The 25,837-nt window shown below is 35.8% G+C and overlaps 1 protein-coding gene across 1 annotated transcript in view; it reads left to right on the forward strand.

Moving 5' to 3' along the window:
* LOC127865820 (uncharacterized) overlaps nucleotides 1-24,899 on the forward strand; it is a 45,707-nt gene extending 20,808 nt beyond the window's left edge. The window contains exons 6-10 of the mRNA XM_052405839.1: nucleotides 921-972; nucleotides 1,662-1,834; nucleotides 3,412-3,560; nucleotides 4,625-4,887; nucleotides 24,003-24,899. Of these exons, the coding sequence (XP_052261799.1) occupies nucleotides 921-972; nucleotides 1,662-1,834; nucleotides 3,412-3,560; nucleotides 4,625-4,887; nucleotides 24,003-24,154 (789 nt within the window). The 3' untranslated portion in view covers nucleotides 24,155-24,899. The remainder of the gene's footprint in view (nucleotides 1-920; nucleotides 973-1,661; nucleotides 1,835-3,411; nucleotides 3,561-4,624; nucleotides 4,888-24,002) is intronic.
* Nucleotides 24,900-25,837: the final 938 nt, after the last annotated feature.

The following is a 25,837-nucleotide window of genomic DNA, read 5'->3' on the forward strand; positions in this document are numbered from 1 at the left end:
TCCATTTTTCAAAGCAAATTCTGGTAAATATTTACGATAAAAGTGCTCACGAATGAAAAGAAACACAAAAATTCACCATTTTTTGTTAAGTATCAAAAACATTTTAGCGTATCTTACTAGTTAAAAATGTGATGAAATAACATCGTATCGGGGCTTTTTTTCCCACTGAACACGCGTAAATCGCCTTTGTGACAATGTACATGGTGTTGATAAACAGAGGCAGTGTCGAACGACAGACCAAACTGGTGACATTTCGATATCATTTGCTTTATCCAAATAACTTCTTATACACGAATAATAGTGGAACGTATTACGCACAGTCTACAGCTTAAATAGTTTTACTATGTGGAACGTTAAGAGTCAACGCCGATTGTTCTCGAGTATAGATAACAGGTGCAGAAACAGCACTGTACGTGACAAACATTTCCTGAGAAGTCCGGAAAATAAACTATTAATCGGCAACATCTGTCGAAATCCATACATTACCAATTTGTAATTATGCTAATTAGTAGATATTTGTAAGCCAATCACATTGTTATTTACTTAATAAATTTTCCAATCAGGTCTGTTTGTTTGTTTTCAATTGACGTGTTTTATTTTTTTCTGCTCATTATGTATCATAATCGAGTCAGATTTCCTTAAGCGTGCATGCAGAAATTAAAATGTCAAAACGAAAAGTGTTAACGTTGAACGAGAAAATTCGTAAAATCGCAGATGAGTTTGGAGTCGGTAAAACTCAAATTCAGAACATTCTTAAGCGTAAAGCCGAGGTGCTTAAAGACTTGGAAAAAAATGTGTCAGGTGAAAAAAAACGCGCGAGGTGCACGAGGAACGAGGACATTAATGATCTTGTGTTAACGTGGTTTAAGGATGCAACAACGAGGAGAATGCCTGTGTCAGGCCCTCTCATTTGTGCTCAGGCCCTTAGATTTGCGTCCGACTTAGGAATTGAGACGTTCAAGGCTTCCACTGGCTGGTTAGCTTCGTTTCTCAGCAGAAACAACATTTGAATTTGATGAACCAATTCATCAACCTAATATAAAGAACAGGGAAGCGACTATGGAGGGAAGCAAAAATGCTTATATCATAATAAATAATGCTGAAGAAAGCATGCAGGAAATTATTGAACCATAATAAGTACAAAGCACCAAATATGCATTGGTCTTTGGAAGGCACTCCATTTCTCACAAAGTTTCATTCATTAACAAATAAAAATACATTTGTACTTGTAATTTATATTGTTTATGTATTGTGTTTATATTCATTTTATTATAAAAGTTAAAATCATTGTGGAAAAAGAGATTATCCTTCATATAGATTAAAATTGAGGGTAAGCATTCTCCCAGAATGGCCTTTTTTATTTAAAGACCATTTTATTAAGAGACCACTTTTGATTACTCCCTTGAGTGGTCTCTTAATACAAGATTGACTGTACTACCACTTGCATTTTAAGTAGTTAATCATACTGTAGTCTATTGATTTGCCATTTAACTTTTTGGCCAATTTTGTTTTCAAAACTGTCAAGTGATTGTCACAATTCTTATGTTGGTCAATAGGAATCAGAAGGAGAAACCAAAAACAAGCAGGCGGCATTATCATATATTTAGCTCTATAAATTTCCTTAAACAATGTCATGTATACATTCTTCATTCCTTGCGCAGGCTTGCTTGGTCCGCAGTGGATCGAGGAGCGTAACCGGCAGATCCAGGAGCGCGCAGAGCAGGAGGAGGTGTATGCTGCTGGCTCTTTCATCGAGAGCAGTCTGAAGCACCTTTCCGAGCGTCGTACCGACATCTTCGGAGCCGGCACAGAGGAGGCGGGCATTGGTAAAAAGGTCAGTCTCATAAAAATGTGTTTTTAGGCCCCAGGGGAGTGTTTAATGATGAATTTAGAGGTGAGTAATTTTGTTTCTTTACTAATTTCCTCCAAGTATTTTTTTTTCATTTTGTTGTGAACCCTGTTATGGGGGTTATTTGTTTCCAAACCTGAACTATTTTCAAAGACTTAGGAGTTTTTCCCCTTTTATTGTAGATCGAGGAGGAGTTATCCCTCTTGATGTAGTTTGTAATGAGTAAGTGTGCCCCTAGTTTATGTAGATTGGTGAGGAGTTATGCCCCTTTTTGTTGAAGATTGGTTATGAGTTATGTCCGTTGTTGTTGAAGATTATTGAGGATTTATGTCCCTGGCTGTTGAAGATTAATTAGAAGTTGTGAAACTTGTTGTTGAAGACTATTGAGGAGTTATGTTCCATGAAGAATTATGTTTCCTGTTGCTGGAAGATTATTAAGGAGTTATGTTCATTGTTGTTGAAATTTTTAAAGAGTTATGTTCCTTGCTGTTGAAGATTATTGAGGGGTTATGTCCCTTGTTAATGAATATTATTGAGGGGTATGTTCCTTGTTGTTGAAGAGTATTGAGGAGTTATGTTCCCTGTTCCTGAAAGATTTTTTATGCCCCCGGTAGGGTGGCATATAGCAGTTGAACTGTCCGTCTGTCGGTCAGTCCATCCGTCTGTCTGTCCGAAAACTTTAACATTGGCCAATACTTTTGCAATATGTAAGATAGCAACTTGAAATTTGCATGCATGTGTATCTCATGAAGCTGCACATTTTGAGTGGTGATAGGTCATGGTCATCCGTCTAGGTCAAAAGTCACAAAATACAATCCAAAGGAAGTAATAAGCTTTAAAAGGGAGATTATTTCTAAAACTGCCAAATGATATATTGAAATTTTATTTCAAAGCGGCGCATTGTGTTTCTGACAAACACATGTCCTGTTAGGAGTTATATTCCCTGTGTTGCTGAAAGATTTTTTAGGGAGGTATGTTCCCTGTTGCTGAAAGATTTTTGAGGAGTTATGTCTTTTGTTGTTAAAGATTATTGAGGAGTTATGTTCCTTGTTGTTGAAGATTATGAAGGAGTTATGTCCCTTGTTTTTGTAGATTGATGAGGATTTGTATCCCTTGTTGTTGAAGAGTATTGAGGAATTATGTTCCCTGTTGCTGAAAGATTTTTTAGGAGTTATATTCCCTGTTGCTGAAAGATTTTTTAGGAGGTTTGTTCTCTGTTGCTGAAATATTTTTGAAGAGGTATATCTTTTATTGTTGAAGATTATTGAGGAGTATGTTCCTTGTTGTTGAAGATTTTTAAGGAGTTATGTCCCTTGTTTTTCTAGATTGATGAGGATTTGTATCCCTTGTTGTTGTGCTTTGGTTCGGAGTTATGCCCCTTGTTGTTAGTAGATAAGCGGGAATTTTTAAGTTACAACCCTTATGTTAATTGAAGACAATGAAGAAGTTATGCACCTTGTAGAGTTATGCCCCTTGTTGTTACTAGAGTATCTAGAACTATTTAGAGTTATGCCCTTTGTTATTAATTTGAGACAATTCAGGAGTTATTCCCCTTTTTGTAGATTGGAGAGGAGGAAGACGATGGAAAGAAGGACAAGAAGGTGGTGTGGGACAGACACTCTGCCTCCATGGAGAAGGTGGCTCAGAAGGCCAGAGAGAACTTCTCTATCGATGAGCAGATAGCCAAGATTCACAAGGTTAAGGGTGTTGTGTAAGTGCCTCAAGTTTTTTTTTTATCCTATTTTTATATTTTGTTCAATTCCAACAAAAGCATAACGCTTATTGAACGATATTGAGTCCGTTCCTGAGTAGAACCAGTGCCAACGTATTTGGAGGAAGATCTAAAGAATGCCCCTACAGTGGGGATCAAATCAGTGACCACCCAGTTGCTATGCGGGCACCATATCCACAATGCATTAGCGACCTTAAAGGGACCGTCAACCACGAATGACGATAAAAAGAAAATTTCTAAAATACTGTATTTTTTACAATTGTTAGTTTGTATTTATTAAAATATCACAACTGGTATATTACATTACTTGAAAAAAGTTCTTATTTTCAATATATTCGGTAATAAAATTTCGCGATGTGAAATCGAAAGTACATCGCGAAAATAGGTGACATAACGATATACATGTACACACTATAAATAACGCATGTAGATTGATCATTGTATATATAAAATATATACAATTCAATACGCATGCACAATTTGCATTCCTGGATTTACCATGTGTCGATGATGATCAATCTACTGGCGTTATTTATAGTTAACTGGTAGTTACCTGGTAGACATACCCAGTAAAATTTATTACCAAATATACTGAAAATATGAAAACTTAACAACTTTTTCAAGTAATGCAATATACCAGTCGTGATATTTTAATCAATATAAAGTAATAATTGTACAAAAATACGGTATTTTACAACTTTTCTTCGTCGTCGTGGTTGACAGTCCCTTTAAGTTTTAAACCTTTTTATTACAGTTTGATTGTGTCAGCAGTCTTGGGTTCAGGTTCATAGGGCCGTTCTGAAATTGATTTCCTGTGCAGAACCAGATGATGGGGAATATGGAAATGTCTTGAGATTGCACTCTCTCTTCACTCGGATTAAACCAAATGTTGCTATAAATGGGATAAATCTGCATATGTCTTTAGAAAACAGTTACTTCAGCTATTAATCATAGCTTGGGAATGAAAACATTTTTGCAAATTTTGAGAGTGTGCAATTTAATGGAGCTTCACATGTTAAGGTCATTTTATGTTTTATTTCCAGTCCTGATGCTGACAAGAAGAAGTTTGGCCCATCAATCACGCCACATACCCCCATGGCTGCAGCACCTTCCCCTCCCCCGATGATGAACAAGGCGGCCAATTCCAAACAACCCCCATCCCTCGCGGGCGCCCCACCCCCTGTGCCTACCATGCCCCAGGCCCTCAAGCGACCTGTGGTTGCCATGAGCAACCCAGCACCACCACCGCCCATGCCCCAGCAAGTAATGATGATGCATCTCAGGCCACCGCCCATGCAGGTGCTTGGTGAGTGTTTGGTGGTAGTCAATAGTAATAGACTTACTAGTATTGTTTTTTTTCACCATTTTGGGCATTGGGCATGGCCCTCTTGGATTTGAAAAAAATATATGTTGTTTATGTATGCTTTATCTATATTAACAAATTTCAGAATGTTTATCTTCAAATTATCTAGGACAAGTTTGACTCTGGTTGGAGTGTGTCCAAAAACAAGGTAACAAGTCATATCTTAGAAAAAAACTAATGGCAACTCTAGGAGCCATTTTAATGTCATAAATACATTACCTGCTATCAATTAGCTTACTCCTTTCCAAGGGGATTAACTCATCCGGAAAATTTACAGGGAACCGGCCACCTCCATACTGTGATATAGTCCAGGTTAAACATAGTGCAATGCAATCCAAAAACCAGAAACCAACCATCCATATTCTTTCTGGATCGACCAGGTGTAGACATACCTTTTTAACGGTTTTAAATTGAAAATTGTTTTTCGATTTATTTCACTTGGTTGAATGGGATTTTGAATAGATAAATTGTGTTTTATCTTTCTACTATCATTTGGAATATTTATTAGGTATTAATGGACTTTTGTTTGATTTTTAAAGGTAAGTCAAGCTTGGTTTTATTGAAAAATGGTTTATTTCCACTAAGCTGGGTGTTTTTGGCGCGAACGAGCAGGTGCAAAACGTTTTCTTCTATTACTTTGCGAGAACGTGCAAAACGTGTTCTTATACATTGACAGAGTGTTTATTAATGTGCGCAATTATGATGTTTACGCTCCATATGTCAATCTAGTTGATGGTCATTTTATTGTTGAATTAAACTTTTGTTTAATTTATGATCTACGGCAATGATATTATACGTACACTTGATTTTCTCGTGTACAATAATAACTGAGAAATTGTTAATTATTTCATTATGCTCAAATATTGTTTTAATGTGCCATATGATAATCTGGTCTGTGACCAGGTTATTGTTGAATATGTTTTACTCTTGTTTTTCATATAATCGACTACATGATGATCGCAGATACAATAGTTGATAAATACCTGGTGACTTCGCAGACCATTGATGACAATTTGCAGCGTCAGTCACCGGATATCGGGAAAGATGGCGACCGTACTGCGCTTATTAGGTTAAACAGTCCGTCAACATCAGACCATATGGCGAAACCCATACGCCGGTCTTCGCCCGATGGCAGTGGGCAGGGACATTAACCAATGTCTGGCCATATGGCAGCCGCCATACTTCTGTCATTACACTGGTCATGATATGACCGGTACGTCACTGGGTACCGGACCGGGCTGGTCCGGGCATTACTGTCACCGGTCCATGTCATCGGGGTCATCTACCATCGGGGACCGGTCCGGTCACCGGTCAAAAACCGGTCACTGGGGACCGGCCCGGTCACCAGTCAATTGCACCGGTAACCGGGGACCCGTCCATGGCGCTGGTCAACATGGACCGCTCCGGTCACCGGACACCATGGACCGGTCCGGTCACCTGGTATCAGGCACTGGTCACTGGTCAGAAGAAGAAGTCCATTATCATCGGACTATTCTCCTTCTCTTTCGTCAAAAGACTCATCATCATCAACGACCTGCCACCATAGATACAATAGGATAGACATCGGACAAACCTCTCCTTCATTGAGCACAACAGGATAGACATCGAAAATACTTCTCTTTCATTGAGTTGTTCTCGACGTCGATACGCTCGTAAACGATCACGTCAACGTTCATGGAGACACTATTTTGGGAGACCTTATTTCCAGCGTAGCCTAACAACATATTGGTATCAGAGGTATATGGGACATCGCCACTCCTCATGTAGGCGTTAACGTACCTACTGGTAATATCGACGGTCCCCATTTTATTATACCCCCAATACCATTGGTAATGGGGGCTTTATAGGAGTAATTTTGTCGGTCTGTCTGTCGGTCTGTCCCGAAATTTCATCCGATCTTCTTCAAACGTGGTCACAAGTTGTATCAAGATGATGTCTATGTCAAGTGTGAATATGGGTCATGCCGGGTCAAAACCTAGGTCACGTGGTCACTTAGTGTGTTTTAAACCAAAAGATTGTCTAGTCCATAACTATGTCATTTTATCGATAGATTTTAAAATGACTTTGTTCACCATCATGGGACGGTTTGTCGTGTGAAAAAAGTAACTCGATATCTCCAATGTCAATGTCACACTTGGAGTTCTAAGGTCAAATGCTTGTCGGGGCCATAACTTTGTCTATAATTGTGAGATTTTAAAATCATTTGGCAAATTTTTTCACCATCATGGGACGGTGTTTCGGGCGAAACGTCGATATCTTAAAGGTCAATGTCACATTTTGAGTTCAAAGATAAAAAATTGCCATAAATGAGCTTGTCCGGGCCATAACTATGTCATTCATTGTAAGATTTTAAAATCATTTGGCACATTTGTTCACCATCATTGGACGGTGTGTCGTGCAAAAGAATTATGTAGATATCTCCAATTTCAAGGTCACACTTTAAGTTCAAAGGTAAAAAATGGCCATACATGAGCTTGTCCGGCCATAACTATGTCGTTCATTGTGAGATTTAAAAATCATTTAGCACATTTGTTCATCATCATTGGACGGTGTGTCGCGCAAAAGAATTACATAGATATCTCCAAGGTCAAGGTCACACTTTGAGTTTAAAGATCAAAAATGGCCATAAATGAGCTTGTCCGGGCCATAACTATGTTGTTTATTGTGAGATTTTAATATCATTTGGCACATTTGTTCACCATCATTGGACGGTGTGTTGCGCGAAAGAATAATGTCAATATCTCCAAAGTCAAGGTCACACTTTGAGTTCAAAGGTCAAAAATGGCCATAAATGAGCTTGTCCGGGCCATAACTATGGTGTTTATTGTGAGATTTTAAAATCATTTGGCTCTTTTGTTCACCATCATTGGACGGTGTGTTGCACGAAAAAATTACGTCGATATCTCCAAGATCAAGGTCACACTTTTAGTTCAAAGGTAAAAAATGGCAATAAATGATCTTGTCCGGGCCATAACTATGTCATTCATTATGAGATTTAAAATGACTCATGTACATTAATTTTGTTCACATTCACTGGACGGCGTGTCATGTGAAAGAATTCAAGAGTTCAAATGTAATAATGGCTATATATGATAATGGCATAATTATCCTTAAAAAATCGCCATAAATTAGATTCTCTTGTTTTGAGAAGTCAGCATGCAATATAGTCTGTGTCAATACGGCACATGGGGGTATACGTCACGTCTGTGACAAAGCTCTAGTTCCTTTACGGAATATATTGTCTTCATAACACGTGTGTTGGTTTCCGTATGGCATCCACAAATATTGAAGTCACCTTATCTTATTTGTATACGAATACTAGTTCGTTTAACTTTCAGGCTTCGAGATTAGGTGTTCATTCCTCCACTACGACTACTAGCTGACTTCGTGGATGATCATTTTTCTGCACCAGATAATTTCATTCTTACGCAGTCATATTATGACCGGTCCGGTCCGATCACCGGACATCGGTCACCAGTCACCGGTCATATCAACGGTCACTGGTCGCCGGTCAGAATAAGTAGTCGTTCATCATCAACGGATTATGTTTCCTCCTCTTCTTCGTTATCATCATCAGACTATTCTTCCTCCTGTTCTTCGTCATCGAATGACTCTTTATCGTCTTTTTTAATGATGTCTTATCGCCATCGGAATCGACTTTTGGCACGCTCTTCTTTTCTGAGCAGTTCTCGGTATTGATGTCAGACTATATGGATTCCACCATATTTCGCTCTTTAACTGGTAACATCACTGGTCATATTATGACTGGTCCGTTCACCTGGCTACAGTCACCGGTCATTGATCGATCCGGTTCGGTCATCAGTTAACAATCACCGGTATTACCCTGTGTTTTCATCGGTCATATTATGTAGCCCCACGGGTATCTTCTACATTACCTAGCGTATACCCCTGGCTATGATTCCATTGAATCCAAAATTTTATGGATTCAACAATCTTCATGACATTTTGTGCTTTTCAATACTGTTGTTCTACTGGCGACCGTTGGTTTCCAAATCATCTCCGATGACACGGTCTATGGTTGATTTTTCTTTCCATTTAATCCATTCTGGTGCTGGATATGAACTACTAATATTAGAAGATTATGAAATACATCTATCTGTTATTTCTACTTCTATCTCATCCAGCTACATGCAGACTATTGATCTTGCAGATGGTTTGGCTGAAGCGGGATAGGAATCTGACATTGAGGTTGAACATAACTATTTGACCTCTATTAATCAGATCTATAATTTATTTTCGAGACCCAAAGGATGAATTTTTAAACCGCTTTTACCTGTTGGCGGCAGACTTTGCAGTTACTGTTACGGAACACTTGGGACACAAACGTGACTAGCAGGATTAGCAAGACGACATTTCGCGTCGACTTCTGTTTTTCTATTGCTTGTACGACAGTGCATGTTTTCAAGTTACTCGAATCAACAATATTTCTGCTCCATCGTCATTAAAGTCCCTAAGGACATGACTTAGCCTAATCCGCTTGATGGGGTTTAAAGCTACTAGTCCCCTATACCTGACCCGACTAACAATTTTGTTTTGTTTCCAAACTGCTGGATCAGATTTCTGACATTATCATACTTTCGCTTCCTATGCCAGTTGATTCTACTACTATTCTCAGTTATTTACTCCATGTTGGAGAATTGACAACTGAGAGAGGGCTGATACATTGACAGCTGGACCGCAAGGCGACCACAGCCTTGTATATGACTTGGGAGCTATTGAACTCAGATCTTAGATGCTAAGGATATGGAGGGACCTCATCTTCTATTTTCGTCTCTAAGATTCGCTTGTTGGTGACAAATTTATTAGAAAGAACAACTTTTCCTCCCTTAAAGTTCTTTTTCTATTACAATTCTGGGCCTAACAGGTCGTCTTCCTATAACTGGTCGTTTTCCTATCGGAATTCGTCTGGTTAGGATTCTTGAAATAATGGGCTTCACCAAGCCAGATCCTAAGACTTCCAAGCCTTCTACCGGCTAGGGTGGACCACCCTGAGGTTACTCCTATGGTTTGCACCTTTTCTGCCACCACACCTCCGATGCTGGAGGTACCACTTTCAGTCATATTTCCGTACTACGCAAAATGATGACTTCACAACTTTTATTCTCCAGGATTTTAAAGCGCCTTTTATTGTTTCAAGAAAGAGGCTACTGTAGAAAGGTCATAGTCTTTAAAGTGTTCAACACTTTCCTATTCTACCAACTTTCAAGTCTCTTGGGAGTGGGAAAGTTCGGCTTGCCGTGATTTCTTTCTCCACCCATCCTTGACTAATTGTTCCGGCCACCGGTCGGTATTTACTGGTCGGGTCACCGGTCTTTCTGCTGAGACGTCTGTTCTTACGTCTGTTTCATCTTTATTTTTAAGTTAATTGGAATTGATCTCGTGATTATTCAATGACACAGATTTCTATATTTTTGTCATTACTTCCCACTATTCAGTGGTGTTTAGATTAGAATATTATCTTCGTAGGAGTATAGCTTCTTCTACCACAACCATTCGTACATCTTATAGAATGTGACCAGGGAAGGTTGAGGACGATCACCTGGAACCACTTATCCTGATATTCTCAAGTACGTGGTATCCTAATGAATATCACCTTCACATCATCATCTTGAAAAGCGAGCAATCATTTTAGCTGTTTTTCACTTATAACGCATTTTCACGAATACTTTGTGATGGTTTCAACTAACACACATCGGTCGTGGTCTACATCCAGACACAGAGGTGAACATATTATCACTCCTTGTATCTGGAAACCAGGAACTAATTCGTTATTTGCAAGAACATCAATTTTTATATATCGTCCTACACATTGCAGGTCGTCTCAACGCCCTGTTGGACGTTTTGTCTTGCAGTTGTTTTCTAGTGCATTAAACACTTCATCAGGAAAATGGTTAACTTAAATTCTTTTTTGTTTACTTTTTCCGCTGGGGTTAAATGAATGTGATTTGCGCATGCGCGACAGTGTTTTAGAAATGGCAGACATGATCGTAGATCGCAGTGTAAATGCTGAACAACGTGAACACAGGTCACATAAATCGATCCAGCAGCGTGGCGATTGTTATACATTCGTGCGCTTGACATCAACTTGATACTTACGTTTATATCTCATCTATTATATTCTTTTGGAATATTTTGGTAAGCTTTTGCCATATTTATGAGTCAAATATCATATCTAAGAGAGACATATTTGATACTGATCATAACCACTTATCCTGATATTCTCAAGTACGTGGTATCCTAATGAATATCACCTGATAATTCCATCAGAACTGTCTATGAGGTTCTCTGGAAATTCTTTCTTGACTTGGTATCCGAGAGCATATATATTACCTTAATCACTCTGCTGTACGCATAGAGGTTTTTCTCATCTTTTTCTTTGATGATAGAGAATTTGTTTTTGTCTCCATCAAAGGATACAGATTATGCTTTTGTATACCTTGGCTTTTGTAAGTCATCACAACTCTGTGCTGTCTTACCTATTTCGGAACTGATACAAGTTGTGGAACTTCAACACTATGTTTTTCGTTCCCTTACCTTCTTAAGAGGATTTAGTTTGTGTTGTTGGGTTGCTTAATAAGCGTCCTATGAACCTCTTCATCAGGATTATTAACAGTTCCAATATAATTTTCAGACGGTTTTCCTTCTTATTATGGTTTCTACCATACGGAGAAGTGAAATTCATGCTTTTTCTGTTGAATACGACCAATTTCAGTTTGATCTGATGGCGTCTTCAATTTGGTGTATCAGCCAGGATTCCTTGCTTACTATCAACTCCTCTACATGGCTTCTAAAAATCTTCAAATTTCCAAGTTTTTCTTAAACTGGTAGACATAAAGATAAAGATCGTTGTGATTTCACAAACGTTAGTGTCTGTTACGACATTGACATATTTACTCTGTTGGAGAAGTCAAGATTAGCTGATAACCTTTGTTTTTGGTTTTGCTATCATTAGGTGATAACCCGGTTATATGGGTTCTACTGTGATGGGAAAATATTAGGGACCTTCCCTCCGCAGCTACAAAATCAGCTAAAAGATAGCAGGTAAAGTATTTATGACATTAAAACAAATTGTTGATGTAAAATTCATTTTATTGATTAAATACTAACCTGCTATCGGTAAATTCCACCTCCCACCCGCTATTCAATTAATATTATTGTAGATATATTGAAAGAATATTGAGGGTTAGTGACTGGTTTTTGCCTGTGTTGCATTGCACTATGTTTAACCTGGACTATATTACAGTATGGAGGTGGCCGGTTACCAGTTAATTTTCCGGATGAGTTAATCCCCTTGAAAAGGAGTAAGCTAATAGAAAGCAGGTAAGTATTTAATAATTAAAATGAATTTTACTTAAAATATTTGTATTTATGACACAATTTTGATAACACTTGGTCAGAATGTTTATCTTCAAATAACCAAGTTCGTATCTGGACCTTTTGTGTCCAAATGCAAGGTCACCATGTAAACTTTTAGAAAATCAATGTCATCACTCTGGTAGTCATTTATGACCCAAACATGATGAAAACTTGGTCAGAATGTTAAATGGCACAATTCGCAATTTCAACGACACTTGGTCTGAATTATTTTTTACAAAATCTGGGCAATTTTTAGCTCATCTATTTTTTGAAAAAAAAAGAGCTATTGTCATCATCTTGGCGTCGGCGTCGGCGTTGGCTTCGGCGTCCGGTTTAGTTTTGCGTTTAGGTCCACTTTTCTCAGAAAGTATCAATGCTATAGCATTCAAACTTAATACACTTACTTACTATCATGGGGGGACTGGGCAGGCAAAGTTAGATAACTCTGGCGTGCATTTTGACAGAATTATGTGCCTTTTTTATACTTAAAAAATTGAAAATTTTGGTTAAGTTTTGTGTTTAGGTCCATTTTATTCCTACAGTATCAAAGCTGTTGCTTTAATACTTGCAACACTTATTAACTATCATAAGGGGACTGTGCAGGCAAAGTTATGTAACTCTGACTGGCATTTGGACGGAATTATGGGCCCTTTATACTTAGAAAATTGAAAATTTGGTTAAGTTTTGTGTTTTGGTCCACTTTACCCCTAAAGCATCATAGATACTGCTTTCATACTTGGAACACTCGCAGACTATCATAAGGGTACAGTAAAAGGACAAGTTGCATAACTATCGTTGTCATTTTTACGGAATTATGGCCCTTTTTTGACTTAGTAACTTTGAATATATGGTTAAATTTTGTGTTTCGATCCACTTTACTTCTTAAGTATCAAGGCTATTGCTTTCAAACTTCAAATACTTTCATGCTATCATGAGGTAACTGTACCTGGCAAGTTGATTTTTACCTTGACCTTTGAATGACCTTGACTCTCAAGGTCAAATTATTAAATTTTGCTAAAATTGCCATAACCTTTATTTATGATTAGATTTCATTGATACTTTGACAAAACTACTCTTACCTGACATACCACAATAGACTCCACCCAAACCATCCCCTGTGCCCTCCCCCCTGCCCCCCCCGAATCCCCCCCTAATTATTTTGTTTTTTTGTTTGTTTTAGGTCATGTCACAAATGACCACCACACCCTCACACTATACCCCCACCCCATCCCCTAACCCCCCCCCCCCAATTTTTTTTTGAAACGGTTAAAAACACAAATATTTATTTTTATTATTTTATTTTTGAAATACCGTCCAACCATCGCACCCAAGAATCCACTCCCCCCCCCCCCAAAAAAAAAAATAAATAAATTGTTTTGCTTTTTTTTGCATTTTTTTCCGCATTTTTGGAATATAATGTAATAAATGTCCACACACCCACACTATACACCCCTCTTCACTCCACCCCTCTCTCCTTTGTGATTGAAATTGAGAATCCCTTCACCTTTAAAAAGAAAAGTTTTGTGTTTAGGTCCACTTTTCTCATAAAGTATCAAAGCTATTTCATTCAAACTTGGTACATTTACTTACTATCATGAGGGGACTGGACAGGCAAAGTTAGATAACTCTGGCGTGCATTTTGACAGAATTATGTGCCCTTTTTATACAGTTCGGTTAAGTTTTGTGTTTTGATCCACTTTACTCATAAAATATCATAGCTATTGCTTTCAGAATTGGAACACTCGCAAACTATCATAAGAGGACTGTACAGGACTGTACAGGACAAGTTGCATAACTCTGGTTGTCATTTTGACGTAATTATGGCCCTTTTTTACTTAGTAATTTTGAATATATGGTACAATTTTGTGTTTACATTTTTACTTCTAAAGTATCACGGCTATTGCTCTCAAACTTCGAATACTTTTATACTATCATGAGGGTACTGTACCTGGCAAGTTGAATTTAACCTTGACCTTTGAATGACTAAGACTCTCAAGGTCAAATAATGAAATTGTGCTAAAATGACCATGACTTCGTTATTTATGATCAGATTTGATTGATACTTTGACAAAACAACTTACCTGACATACTACAATAGACTCCACCAAAACCATCCCCTATTCCCCCCCCCCTCGAATCCCCCCCCCAAAAAAAAGTATGAACATGGTTAAAAACAAAAAATTTTTTAGAAAGACCGTCCAACTATCCCACCCAAGAATCTCCCCCCACATTTTTTTTTTCATTTTGTTTCTTTTTTTTGGAAACTAAAGTGGGTTCAAAGACTAGGTCACTGGGTCAAAACTATGTTAGCATTTCAGACACCACATTAATGACTAAACTTTAAAACACGTGTTCAGAATGTTTGTCTTGACAGTAAATTAAAAGAGCACAAAAGTGAAAAATCAATTTTATATGATTTCATTATACTGTATGACAATTGACTGGTATATAAAGGCGTCCATACGAAATCCAACAAAATAAAATATACGGCAAATATATTTATGCACTATTAGCTAAAATTTGGTGCAAGTTTTAAGATTCATTATATATTTTTGTTGCGTTCTTAAATTTAATTTGTTCAATTCATTATACAAGTGTATAGCTTTATTTTAATTAATTATAAACAATTGCAATTACCATTAAATTTTCAACAATGACAATTTCTGTTTAGACAAAGACTGTTAAAACAATGACAATTTAAACAATGACAATAACCTTTTTAACCATAGCACTGACCATTTAAGCCGTGACAATAACCATTTAAGCCATGACAATAACCATTAAAAACCATGACAATAACCATTTAAACCATGACAATGACCATTTAGCCTTGAAACTGACCATTTAAGCAATGACAATAACCATTTTAACCATGAAAAATGACCATTTCAGCCATGGCAATAACCATTTAAGTCATGACAATAACCATTTTAGCTATAACTATGATCATTTAAACCATGACAATAACCATTTTAGCCATGACACTGACCATTTAAGCCCTTACAATAACCATTTAAGCCATGATAATAACCATTTAAGCCACGACACTAACCATTAAAGCAATGACAATAACCTTTAAAGCCATGACAATAACTATTTAAGCCATGACACTGAACATTTTAGCCATGACAATAACCATTTTAACAATGACACTGACCATTTAAGCCATGACAAAAACCATTTAAGCCATGACAATAACCATTTTAACCATGACAATAACCATTTTATCCACGACACTGGCCATTTAAGCCATGGCAATAACCATTTTAGCCATGACACTGACCATTTAAGCCCTTACAATAACCATTTAAGCCATGATAATAACCATTTAAGCCACGACACTAACCATTAAAGCAATGACAATAACCTTTAAAGCCATGACAATAACTATTTAAGCCATGGCACTAAACATTTTAGCCATGACAATAACCATTTTAACAATGACACTGACCATAAAAGCCATGACAAAAACCATTTAAGCCATGACAATAACCATTTTAACCATGACAATAACCATTTTATCCACGACACTGGCCATTTAAGCCATGGCAATAACCATTTTAGCCATGACACTGACCATTTAAGCCATGACATTAAACATTTAAGCCATGACAATAATCATTTTTACCATGTCACTGACCATTTAAGCAATGACAATAATCATTATAACCACGACACTTACCATTTAAGCCATGACAATAACCATTTTAGCCATGACACTGACCATTTAAGCCATGACAATAACCATTTTAGCCATGACACTGACCATTGAAGCAATGACAATAACCATTTAAGCCATGACAATAACCATTTAAGCCATGACAATAATCATTTTAACCATGACACTGATCATTCAAATCCTGGCAATTATTATTGTGACGATGACAATGACTATTTAGACAATGAACATTTAGACAATGACAATGACCATTTTGACAATGAAAATAACCCTTGAGGCAATGACAATTACTATTGTGCTATTTAGACGCTAGCAATCACAGTTTTGATAATTAAAAGGTCTATAAGAACAATGACAATAATCATTTAAACAATGATATAGAGGATAATTGTTGGATTTGGTGGATTATCGATTTTAATTCACGAGTGATCATAGAAATAATATTTTCACGAGTGAATTAAAAACGATATTCCACCGAATCAAACAAATTTTCTTTTTATATTATGATTTTTTTACCGTTTATTTACATTGTTAAAAGTTTAACTAAAGTATGTCGCTGGGATAATGACGTCATTTCGTCGAAAAATGACGTCATTTCACAGTTAACAGTGAAATTATCAGTTTTAACTCACTGATATTTCTCTATAAACCACCGGAAAGCATAAAATGGCCATTTTGACATTACAATGATTATGTAGCAAATTGTGATGACAATTTTGACAATTGTAATGACCATTTTGACATTAACAATGACCACACAAGTGCCATAAGTGACCATTACCCAGTAGTTTTTACATTAAGCGTCAAAGGTAAAATTGTTAAAACAGATGATAATAAAATTATTATGTACAGATGTTTTAACAAATTTAATAAAATCAATTTTCAAAATGACTTAGCAAATGCTAATTTTGATATGGTTGAAACAATAGAGGGTACTAATGAGGCATTTGAAGTATTTTGTAACATATTAAATTCAGTCCTTAATAAGAATGCCCCTATCAAATATAATAAAGTGAAGAGATTACGACAAACTGGTTGGTACAACGAAAACGTAAAACAAGCCAGGTCTTTAAGGGATAAATATAAACGTGAATCTAATTGGCCACAATATAAGTTGTGGCGTAATAAATGGAATAGTGCAATCAAAATGGCTAAAAAAGAATATTTTTCGAATGCGGTACAAAACAAAACAAGTGCGAAATCGCTCTGTAAAACTATTAAATTAGCATCAAATGGACGCACAGAATCCTCTATTTTGCCAAATGTAATAAGGAAGGATGATCAGATAATATCTGGTAAAACAAATGTAGCTAATGCACTTAATGACCACTTTGTTGACATCTCGAAACTTAATTAAAAAAGACTGAATTTTCTAAACACGATTTCCACTCACTGAAAACATATCTAGATGCTAAGCTAGAATCTAAGCATTTTTCTGTTCAGTTTATTACTACATCAGAAGTTAGTACTTTAATTAATCAACTTCATTCAAACAAATCTGCTGGGGCTGATGGTATAGGGCCCAGCATTATTAAACTTTGCAAAGAATTTATTATACAACCAATCACTGCTCTTATAAATAACTGAATATTACATGGAACCTTTCCCGACATGCTTAAAATTGCAAACGTAATACCTTTATACAAGGGTGGATCGGTAGAAGATCCCAATAATTATAGACCAATATCACTTTTACCTACTATATCTAAACTATTTGAAAAGCATAAAGCTAAACAAGTGCATATATATCTAGAATCTACAGGTCTATTAAACAAAACTCAGTCGGGTTTTCGCAAATATCATTCTTGTCAAACAGCATTGATAAATATAGTTGATTCATGGCTTAAACAAATTGAAAATGAAAATCTGGTAGGTACAATTTTCTTGGATTTAAAAAAAGCTTTTGATCTTGTGGACCATAGGGTTCTTTTATACAAATTAAAACTTTATCATTTTAATGATAGGTCATGCGACCTATTTTCTTCATATCTCCGCAATCAATTTCAGTATATCAAAGCAGAAAACACTACCTCTACTTGTAAAAGCATCATTGCGGGTGTTCCCCAATGATCTATTTTAGGACCTCTTCTATTTCTTATTTACGTTAATGATCTTTCGCTAGATCTTACATGTGATTCTGCAATGTATGCTGATGATACAACATTGTACACTGTGGGAACACACATTCAAACACTTCAAAATAAGCTACAAACAAATTTTTCAATTGTAAATGATTGGTGCCAAACTAATAACATGATTATTAATCCACTAAAAACTACTTGTATGGTATTAGGGTCGAAACGGAAAGCTCAAAACTTAACAAATCTAAAACTTAAAATTTCAGATACGGTAATCAAAACAGTAAATTGTCAAAAACCTCTTGGCCTTTATATTGACAATACTCTATCTTGGAAACTACGCATTAACAGCGTTTGTTAAACAATGTCATCACGAATGTTTCTTTTGCAAAAAATAAAACCATATTTAACCCTTTAAATGCGTAAGCTCTTCTATAATGGTTATATCTCACCTATATCCGACAACGCATGCGTTACCTGGAGTTCAGCGGCCAAAACGGAAATTAATAGAATAGTCAAAATACAAAAGCGTTGTGGTGCACATATTTTAAATAAAAAGTACAACACTAATTCAAAAACACTATTCAAAGATCTAAAATGGTTGACTTTCGAACAGCGTAATCACTATTTCACGTCAGATATTGTATTTAAAGCATTTCACAATCAAACCCCAACAAACATACGTGACCTTTTGACACCTTCACAAAATAATCACTATAACTTGCGATCTTGCGAAAAGGGGGATTTAAAGCTAAACTCAAAACAAACTATTTCAAACAATCGTTTGAATTTTCTAGCAAAAAAAAATTGGAATTCGTTACCCCAATCTATACGTCAAACAAACAATTTAATTACTATGAAGAAAAAATTAAAAGGTTATCTTTCTTCCACACTTTATGAAATAAACTGAACATGCTTCATGTTGTTTTAGTAAATAACATTAGTTTAATGTTTGAATACTGTTCTTGCATGAATGGTTATTGTAGTTTTATGTCTGTCATTTGTTTTTAATTATTATATATATCATTATTAGTGTGCATGCATATATGATTCTTTATGTTTTGTTCTTATTGCTCAAGATGAACTATGATGTATTTGTTGTAAATTGTATATTGTTATATTGTTGAAAATAAGAAATGTATTATATAAATTGCATATAATATAATTTTATCTGATGTATTTCTTAAAAAGTCTATCTTCTTTAAATAAAGATTTTATTATTATTATTATTATTATTATTATTATTATTATTATTATTATTATTATTATTATTATTATTATTGTTACCATTTTGACAATTACAATGGCCATTTTGAAAATTACAATGACCACTTAGCCCATTCCAATGACCATTGCATTGACCATTTTGACAATGACTATTTAAACAAAGACTATCTAGACAATGACTATAGCCATGACAATGACAATTGTGACGATAACAATTAACATAATCAAAATGAAAATTAGAAATAAAACAATCACAGCTATCCTGTGTAGAATTACTACGACTGTTCAGACAAGTGCAGTTACCATTTACACAATTGTCACCTTGTAAGGTCAAAGTTCTAAACATAGTCTTGTCCTTAAAAGGATTATCAAATTACAACTGTTACAGGTATACTGAGATAACGTTCCAAATGCAAGAAGCAAGTCCTTGGTTGAATGTCAAGGTCACATTAAATAGTCCAAGATTGTAGGAGAGAAATCAGTTAAGCCTATTTGCAATATGTTACTGAAAAAACAACAACAACACATATAAGATGGTTTAATAATTGTGACTATGGCTTACTTGATATACTTCATTTTTATTTTTTCAGAGAGGGTTTGTGATCATTGCCAGAAGGCATTTAACCGCAATTCGCTTTTGTCTCGCCATCTTTGAACACACACTGGCGAAAGGCAGTTTGAGTGCAATGTTTGTTACAAACGATTTTATCGGAAATGTCATCTTAAGGTTCACATTTTGGTCCACACAGGGGAAATGCCATTGGAATGCAGTGTTTGTGATGAACGATTTAATCGAAAAGCTGATCTTAAGCGTCACATGTTGGTTCACACAGGGGAAAAGCCATTCAAATGCAGTGTTTGTGATAAACAATTTAATCAGAAACGTAATCTTAAGCGTCACATACTGGTTCACACAGGGGATAAGCCGTTCGAATGAAGTGTTTGTCAAAAACAATTTAATCATAAAAGTTTTTTTAGGCGTCACACAGAGTTGGTCCACAAAAAAGGCATGACATAAAATGCTTCTTTGTGATCATTTTTTGACTGTTTTTGTATATTTTTTTTTAAACATTATATGTTCAAAATAGCCTTTCCTATTGGATTTTTTTATTTCCGATGGGATTTTTTAAAAACGTTTCTTGTTTGTTTTTTCACGTATTTATTTATTTAAACGTCATTTAAGGACTGTTTAATCGTTCTTTTAGTTTTAGGAACATTTTTCAATTGGGAAAACAAATCCTACAGGTTGTTTATGCTCCCGGATCGAATGATCGGGGGCATATTGTTTTTGGTCTGTCTGCCTGCCTGCCTGCCTGCCTGCCTGCCTGCCTGCCTGCCTGCCTGCCTGCCTGCCTGCCTGTCTGTCTGTCTGTCTGTCTGTCTGTCTGTCTGTCTGTCTGTCTGTCTGTCTGTCTGTCTGTCTGTCTGTCTGTCTGTCTGTCTGTCTGTCTGTCTGTCTGTCTGTCTGTCTGTCTGTCTGTCTGTCTGTCTGTCTGTCTGTCTGTCTGTCTGTCTGTCTGTCTGTCTGTCTGTCTGTCTGTCTGTCTGTCTGTCTGTCTGTCTGTCTGTCTGTCTGTCTGTCTGTCTGTCTGTCTGTCTGTCTGTCTGTCTGTCTGTCTGTCTGTCCTGTCTGTCTGTCTGTCTGTCTGTCTGTCTGTCTGTCTGTCTGTCTGTCTGTCTGTCTGTCTGTCTGTCTGTCTGTCTGTCTGTCTGTCTGTCTGTCTGTCTGTCTGTCTGTCTGTCTGTCTGTCTGTCTGTCTGTCTGTCTGTCTGTCTGTCTGTCTGTCCCAAAACTTTAATCTTACAGTAAAGTTTTGCAATAACTTTGGCAATATTGAAGATAGCAACTTGATATTTGGCATGCATGTGTCTCTCATAAAGCTGCACATTTTGAGTGGTGAAAGGTCAAGGTCATCCTTCAAGGTCAAAAGTCAAAAAATACAATCCAAGGGAAGAAAGAAGCTTAAAAAGGGAGATAGTTTCTAAACCTGCCAAATGATATATTAAAATTTTATTTCAAAGCGGCGCAAAAGGGGGCATTGTGGTTCTGACAAACACATATCTCTTGTTTTTCTTTTTTGAGAAAATTATTCATATTACTTGCAGAAACAATATATTTTATCAAATGATGAAAACTCTTTGCGATTCTATTGTGTTTTATTGTGTTTGAAAAACAATCCCATGGTATTTTTTACCACTTTGGATTTTATTCCATGAATTCCTGTCACAATTTCTAAAGTTGAATAAAAGTTTCTGAATCAGAATGCAAATCAAAAAATATATATGGATCTAATGAAGGTCCTCTGCCATTTAAATATTAAAAAAGTACAACTGTTTTACCATAAATCCATTTCAAATACTTTGTGTATATACCATTCAAAGTCACATACACGTTATTAGAATCAAATGAACTGCGTAATGCGAAAATGTGTCTTATGTCATATATGGCCAGCATAGCTCCTTCTTTACTGGCGCGTGGTTATTTTGCCCCCAGTAGGATGGCATATAGCAGTTGAACTCCCCGTCAGTCCGTCCGTCAGTCTGTCAGTCTGTGCGTCCGTCTGAAAACTTTAACATGGGCCATTATATTTGCAATATTGAAGATAACAACTTGATAATTGGCATGCATGTGTATCTCATGAAGCTGCACATTTTGAGCGGTGAAAGGTCAAGGTCATCCTTCAAGGTCAAAAGTCAAAAAATACAATCCAATGAAAGTAATAAGGTTTAAAAGGTATATAATTTATAAACCTGCCAAATTATATATTGAAATTTTATATCAAAGCGGCGCTATAGGGGGCATTGTGTTTCTGACAAACACATATCTCTTGTTTTTTCAAACACGATTAAACACATTAAAATCGGTTAGATATTGTTCATAATTTGATAAAATATAGTATTTTTGGAAAGTACATGACTTTTTAAATAAGATTTGTTTGCCATATAAAAATTTGTCTCTATCAAAGAAATTTATACGAAAATCAGCAGTTATACTTTTAAAATGCTTAACAAACTTAGCAAAAACAAACGCATGCATTTGTTTAAATCCAATGGGATTTATTTTTCCATGCAGAAAGTGGGGAAAAATATAATGGTGAAAAAAGAAAAATTCCATGGGAGAACGAAAAGTCACATGCAAAAACCAACTTTGCTTATACATTTTATTGTCAAAATAAAAACGCATTTTTTTAGCAAAAATAAACAAAGATTAATAAAAAATAAGACTTTAATAGCATACTTTATATCAAAGAGGCAAATCTAAAAGATAAAGCGTACTTCAGTTTGGGAAATTTCGGTTTCACAAACTTTTTGGGTGGCGGCTGTATATTTGCGCATGGTTAAAATCGTGTTGGTTATTTAAGAAGATTTGTTGTATCAGTTTAAATGTATATTGTCATGTTTGTCTAAGAAGAATTAGAAAGAAAAGAATTCTTTAAGAATGTAAATGTATGATCTGTATGATCTGTTCTATATGATAATATCAAACAACAGGTTTTATTTGAAGACTTTGTTTAGATTTTTTTTGGTCATAATTTTAAAATTTTAGTTTTAACAGTTACATGTACATGTACAAATGTCATCAAACCAGATGTTGGGTTTAAGACATTTTCTCTTGAATTTTTTTTGTTTTTCATCTGAATATATCAAACAAAAAAGTTTGTTGTAGAAGTGACCAATCAAAATGCCATCAAAGTAAATGTTCGGTTTTTGGATAAATTCTCTTGATATTTTTTGTTTTCTATATGTTTATCAAAAATTGTTTTGAGAATTTATATCCTTACTAAGTGCAATGTGATCTGTTAAATGTGAACTGTACAAATCAATATAAAAATATGTGAAAAATTGTGATTTTGTGTTAGGTAACTTGATTTATTTGCTGTGTATTTAATAAATAGTGTTTGTTTCAAAGTTTTGCTTGATTCTTGTGTTTATTAAATATTCAGATGTGAATTATAACCCATATGTGGTCTTACACTTTGTTCCCTGTTACTTTTTACACCAATTGCACACATTTGATAGGATTTAAAAAAATGAATTGCACCTTAGTTTTTGAGGAGCTGTCATAACAGTTTGTTGATGATTTTTTTATTATTAAGGGAAAAAATAGGATTCCACTTACATCCACTAAAAAACTGTGCAGTTTTCTGTACTTTTTTATGTAATTATTATTTCATATAACTTAATCTTCTAGCAATCGCAAAAACAACACTTACGTATGGTACCAACAAAAAAACTGGGCAATTTTCTGTTTTTCTTTGATATCTCATTTCTTTTATCTAAGACATGTATGTGCTTTATTTCAGAGCGGTTTGTCTGTGAGTATTACCAGAAGTTGTCCAGCGGTATGTCTGACCACGGCACGTTCATACGCAATGGCACATACCATAAAGACAATATTCACAATTTAGACAAAAGTCACAATATATGGTCTAAGTTCAAAACATCGATTTGGGTCTAAAAAGGATTCTCAAGTAACAAAACTTGCTGAGTCTACTGGGATAAAGTGGCAAAGGCAAGAATCAAATTAGTCCTTGGTTGAATGTCAAGGTCACATTTAATTGTCAGAGGTTGCAGTTGAGAAATCAGTTAAGCCTTTTTACTCCAATCTTTTTCTAAAAAAAAACATCAACAGCTAAAGATGGGTGAATCATGATGAAAATGGCACACTTGTTATCTTTTCTGATTTCTATTTTCAGATAGGCCTGTCTGCCATAATATCCAGAAGACATTCAACGCGAATTCTGATCTGGATCGCCATATTTTAACACACACAGGGGAAAGGCCGTTCGAATGCAGTTTTTGTCAAAAACAATTTAATCGGAAAGGTGCTGTTAATGTTCACATGTAGGTTCACAGGGGGGAAAAGCCTTTTGAATGCAGTGTTTGTCATAAAAGATTCAATCAGAAAAGTACTCTTATGCGTCACATGTTGGTCCACACAGCGGGAAGTCTATTTGAATGCAATATTTGTCACAAACGATTTACTCGTAAAAGTATTCTTAAGGACCATATGTTGGTCCACACAGGGCAAATGCCGTTTGAATGCAGTGTTTGTGATAAACGATTTAATCTGAAAAGTCATCTTAAGGATCACATGTTGGTCCACACAGGGGAAATGCCGTTTGAGTGCAGTGTTTGTGATAAACGATTTACTCGAAAAGGTCATCTTAAGGATCACATGTTGGTTCACACAGGGGATAAGCCGTTTGAATGCAGTGTTTGTCATAAACGATTTACTCGTAAAGGTACTCTTAAGCATCACACAGAGTTGGTCCACAAAAAAGGCAAAGTTGATCATCAATGAAGAGCATCCTTAAGGCTCAAAGCTTAGTCCACTGGAGTGTCTATTGTTTGTGGAACACGTGTGGGGACAGATACACAATATGACACCTGTAGTTATGTATTCAATTAATCTTTTCATTGTTTTACCAATGTTTTGGTATAAGGCCACCGAAGTTTCGCAAACTTAAGAACCTTTTTCCTTTAACATTTACGAATTCTAGATTAAACTGCTTGTGATCATTTAATGACTGTTTCTATTCAATAATTCATTTTCTTTTATTAAACATTATCTGTTCAAAATAACCTTTCCTATTGACTTTTTCATTTCCAATGGGATTTTTTCACTTTTCTTTTTTCTTCGCATATTTATGTATTTAAACATCATTTAAGGGCTGTATAATCGTTTTTTTTCACGTATAGGATAATCACATGTTTAAAGGGGAAAAAATCCTGCAGAATGTTTTCTTATTTTGAGAAAATTATTCATATTACTTGCAGAAACAATATATTTTATCGAATGATGAACACTCTTCGCGATTCTATTGCATTAAAAAAATCCAATGGAACTTTTTTCACATTGATTTTTTATTCCCTGATTTGTGTTCACAATTTCTAAAGTTGAATGAAAGTTTCTGAATTCGAATAAAAAAAACATATTGATCTAACAAAGGTCCTCTGCCATTTAAATATTGAAAAAGTACAACTGTTTTACCATGTCAAATACTTTTTAGCTCACCTGATTGCTCAGGTGAGCTTATGTGACCGGTCTTTGTCCGTCGTCTGTCCGTCCGTCCGTCGTCCACATTTGGTTTGTAAACACTCTAGAGGCAACATTTATTGTCCGATCTTCATGAAACTTGGTCAGAAGCTTGGTCCTAATCAAATCGCGGTCAAGTTCGAAACTGGGTCATGTCGTGTCAAAAACTATGTCACTAGGTCAAAAAAAACGAAAAAAAACTTGTAAACACTGTAGAAGTCACATTTCATGACCAATCTTGTTGTAACTTTGTCAGCATGTTTGTCTTAATGCAGGGTTCCAGCCAACCTGGAAATCAGGGAAAACCTGGAAAAACACTTTCACATTTTTCCAGTCAGGGAAAAGTCAGGGAATTTGGGAAACGTTTTTGAAATCAGGGAAAAATCAGTGAATTTTGTTTGGTCAGACTTTCCTGACTTGTGCCAAAGTCCACAGTAAATCGATTCCACTGCATGGCTATGGTGGCTTTGTAGTATACATGTAGCTTAGTGT

This window comes from Dreissena polymorpha, chromosome 1 (assembly GCF_020536995.1).
Source record: "Dreissena polymorpha isolate Duluth1 chromosome 1, UMN_Dpol_1.0, whole genome shotgun sequence".
In the NCBI taxonomy this organism is placed as follows: Eukaryota; Metazoa; Mollusca; class Bivalvia; order Myida; family Dreissenidae; genus Dreissena; species Dreissena polymorpha.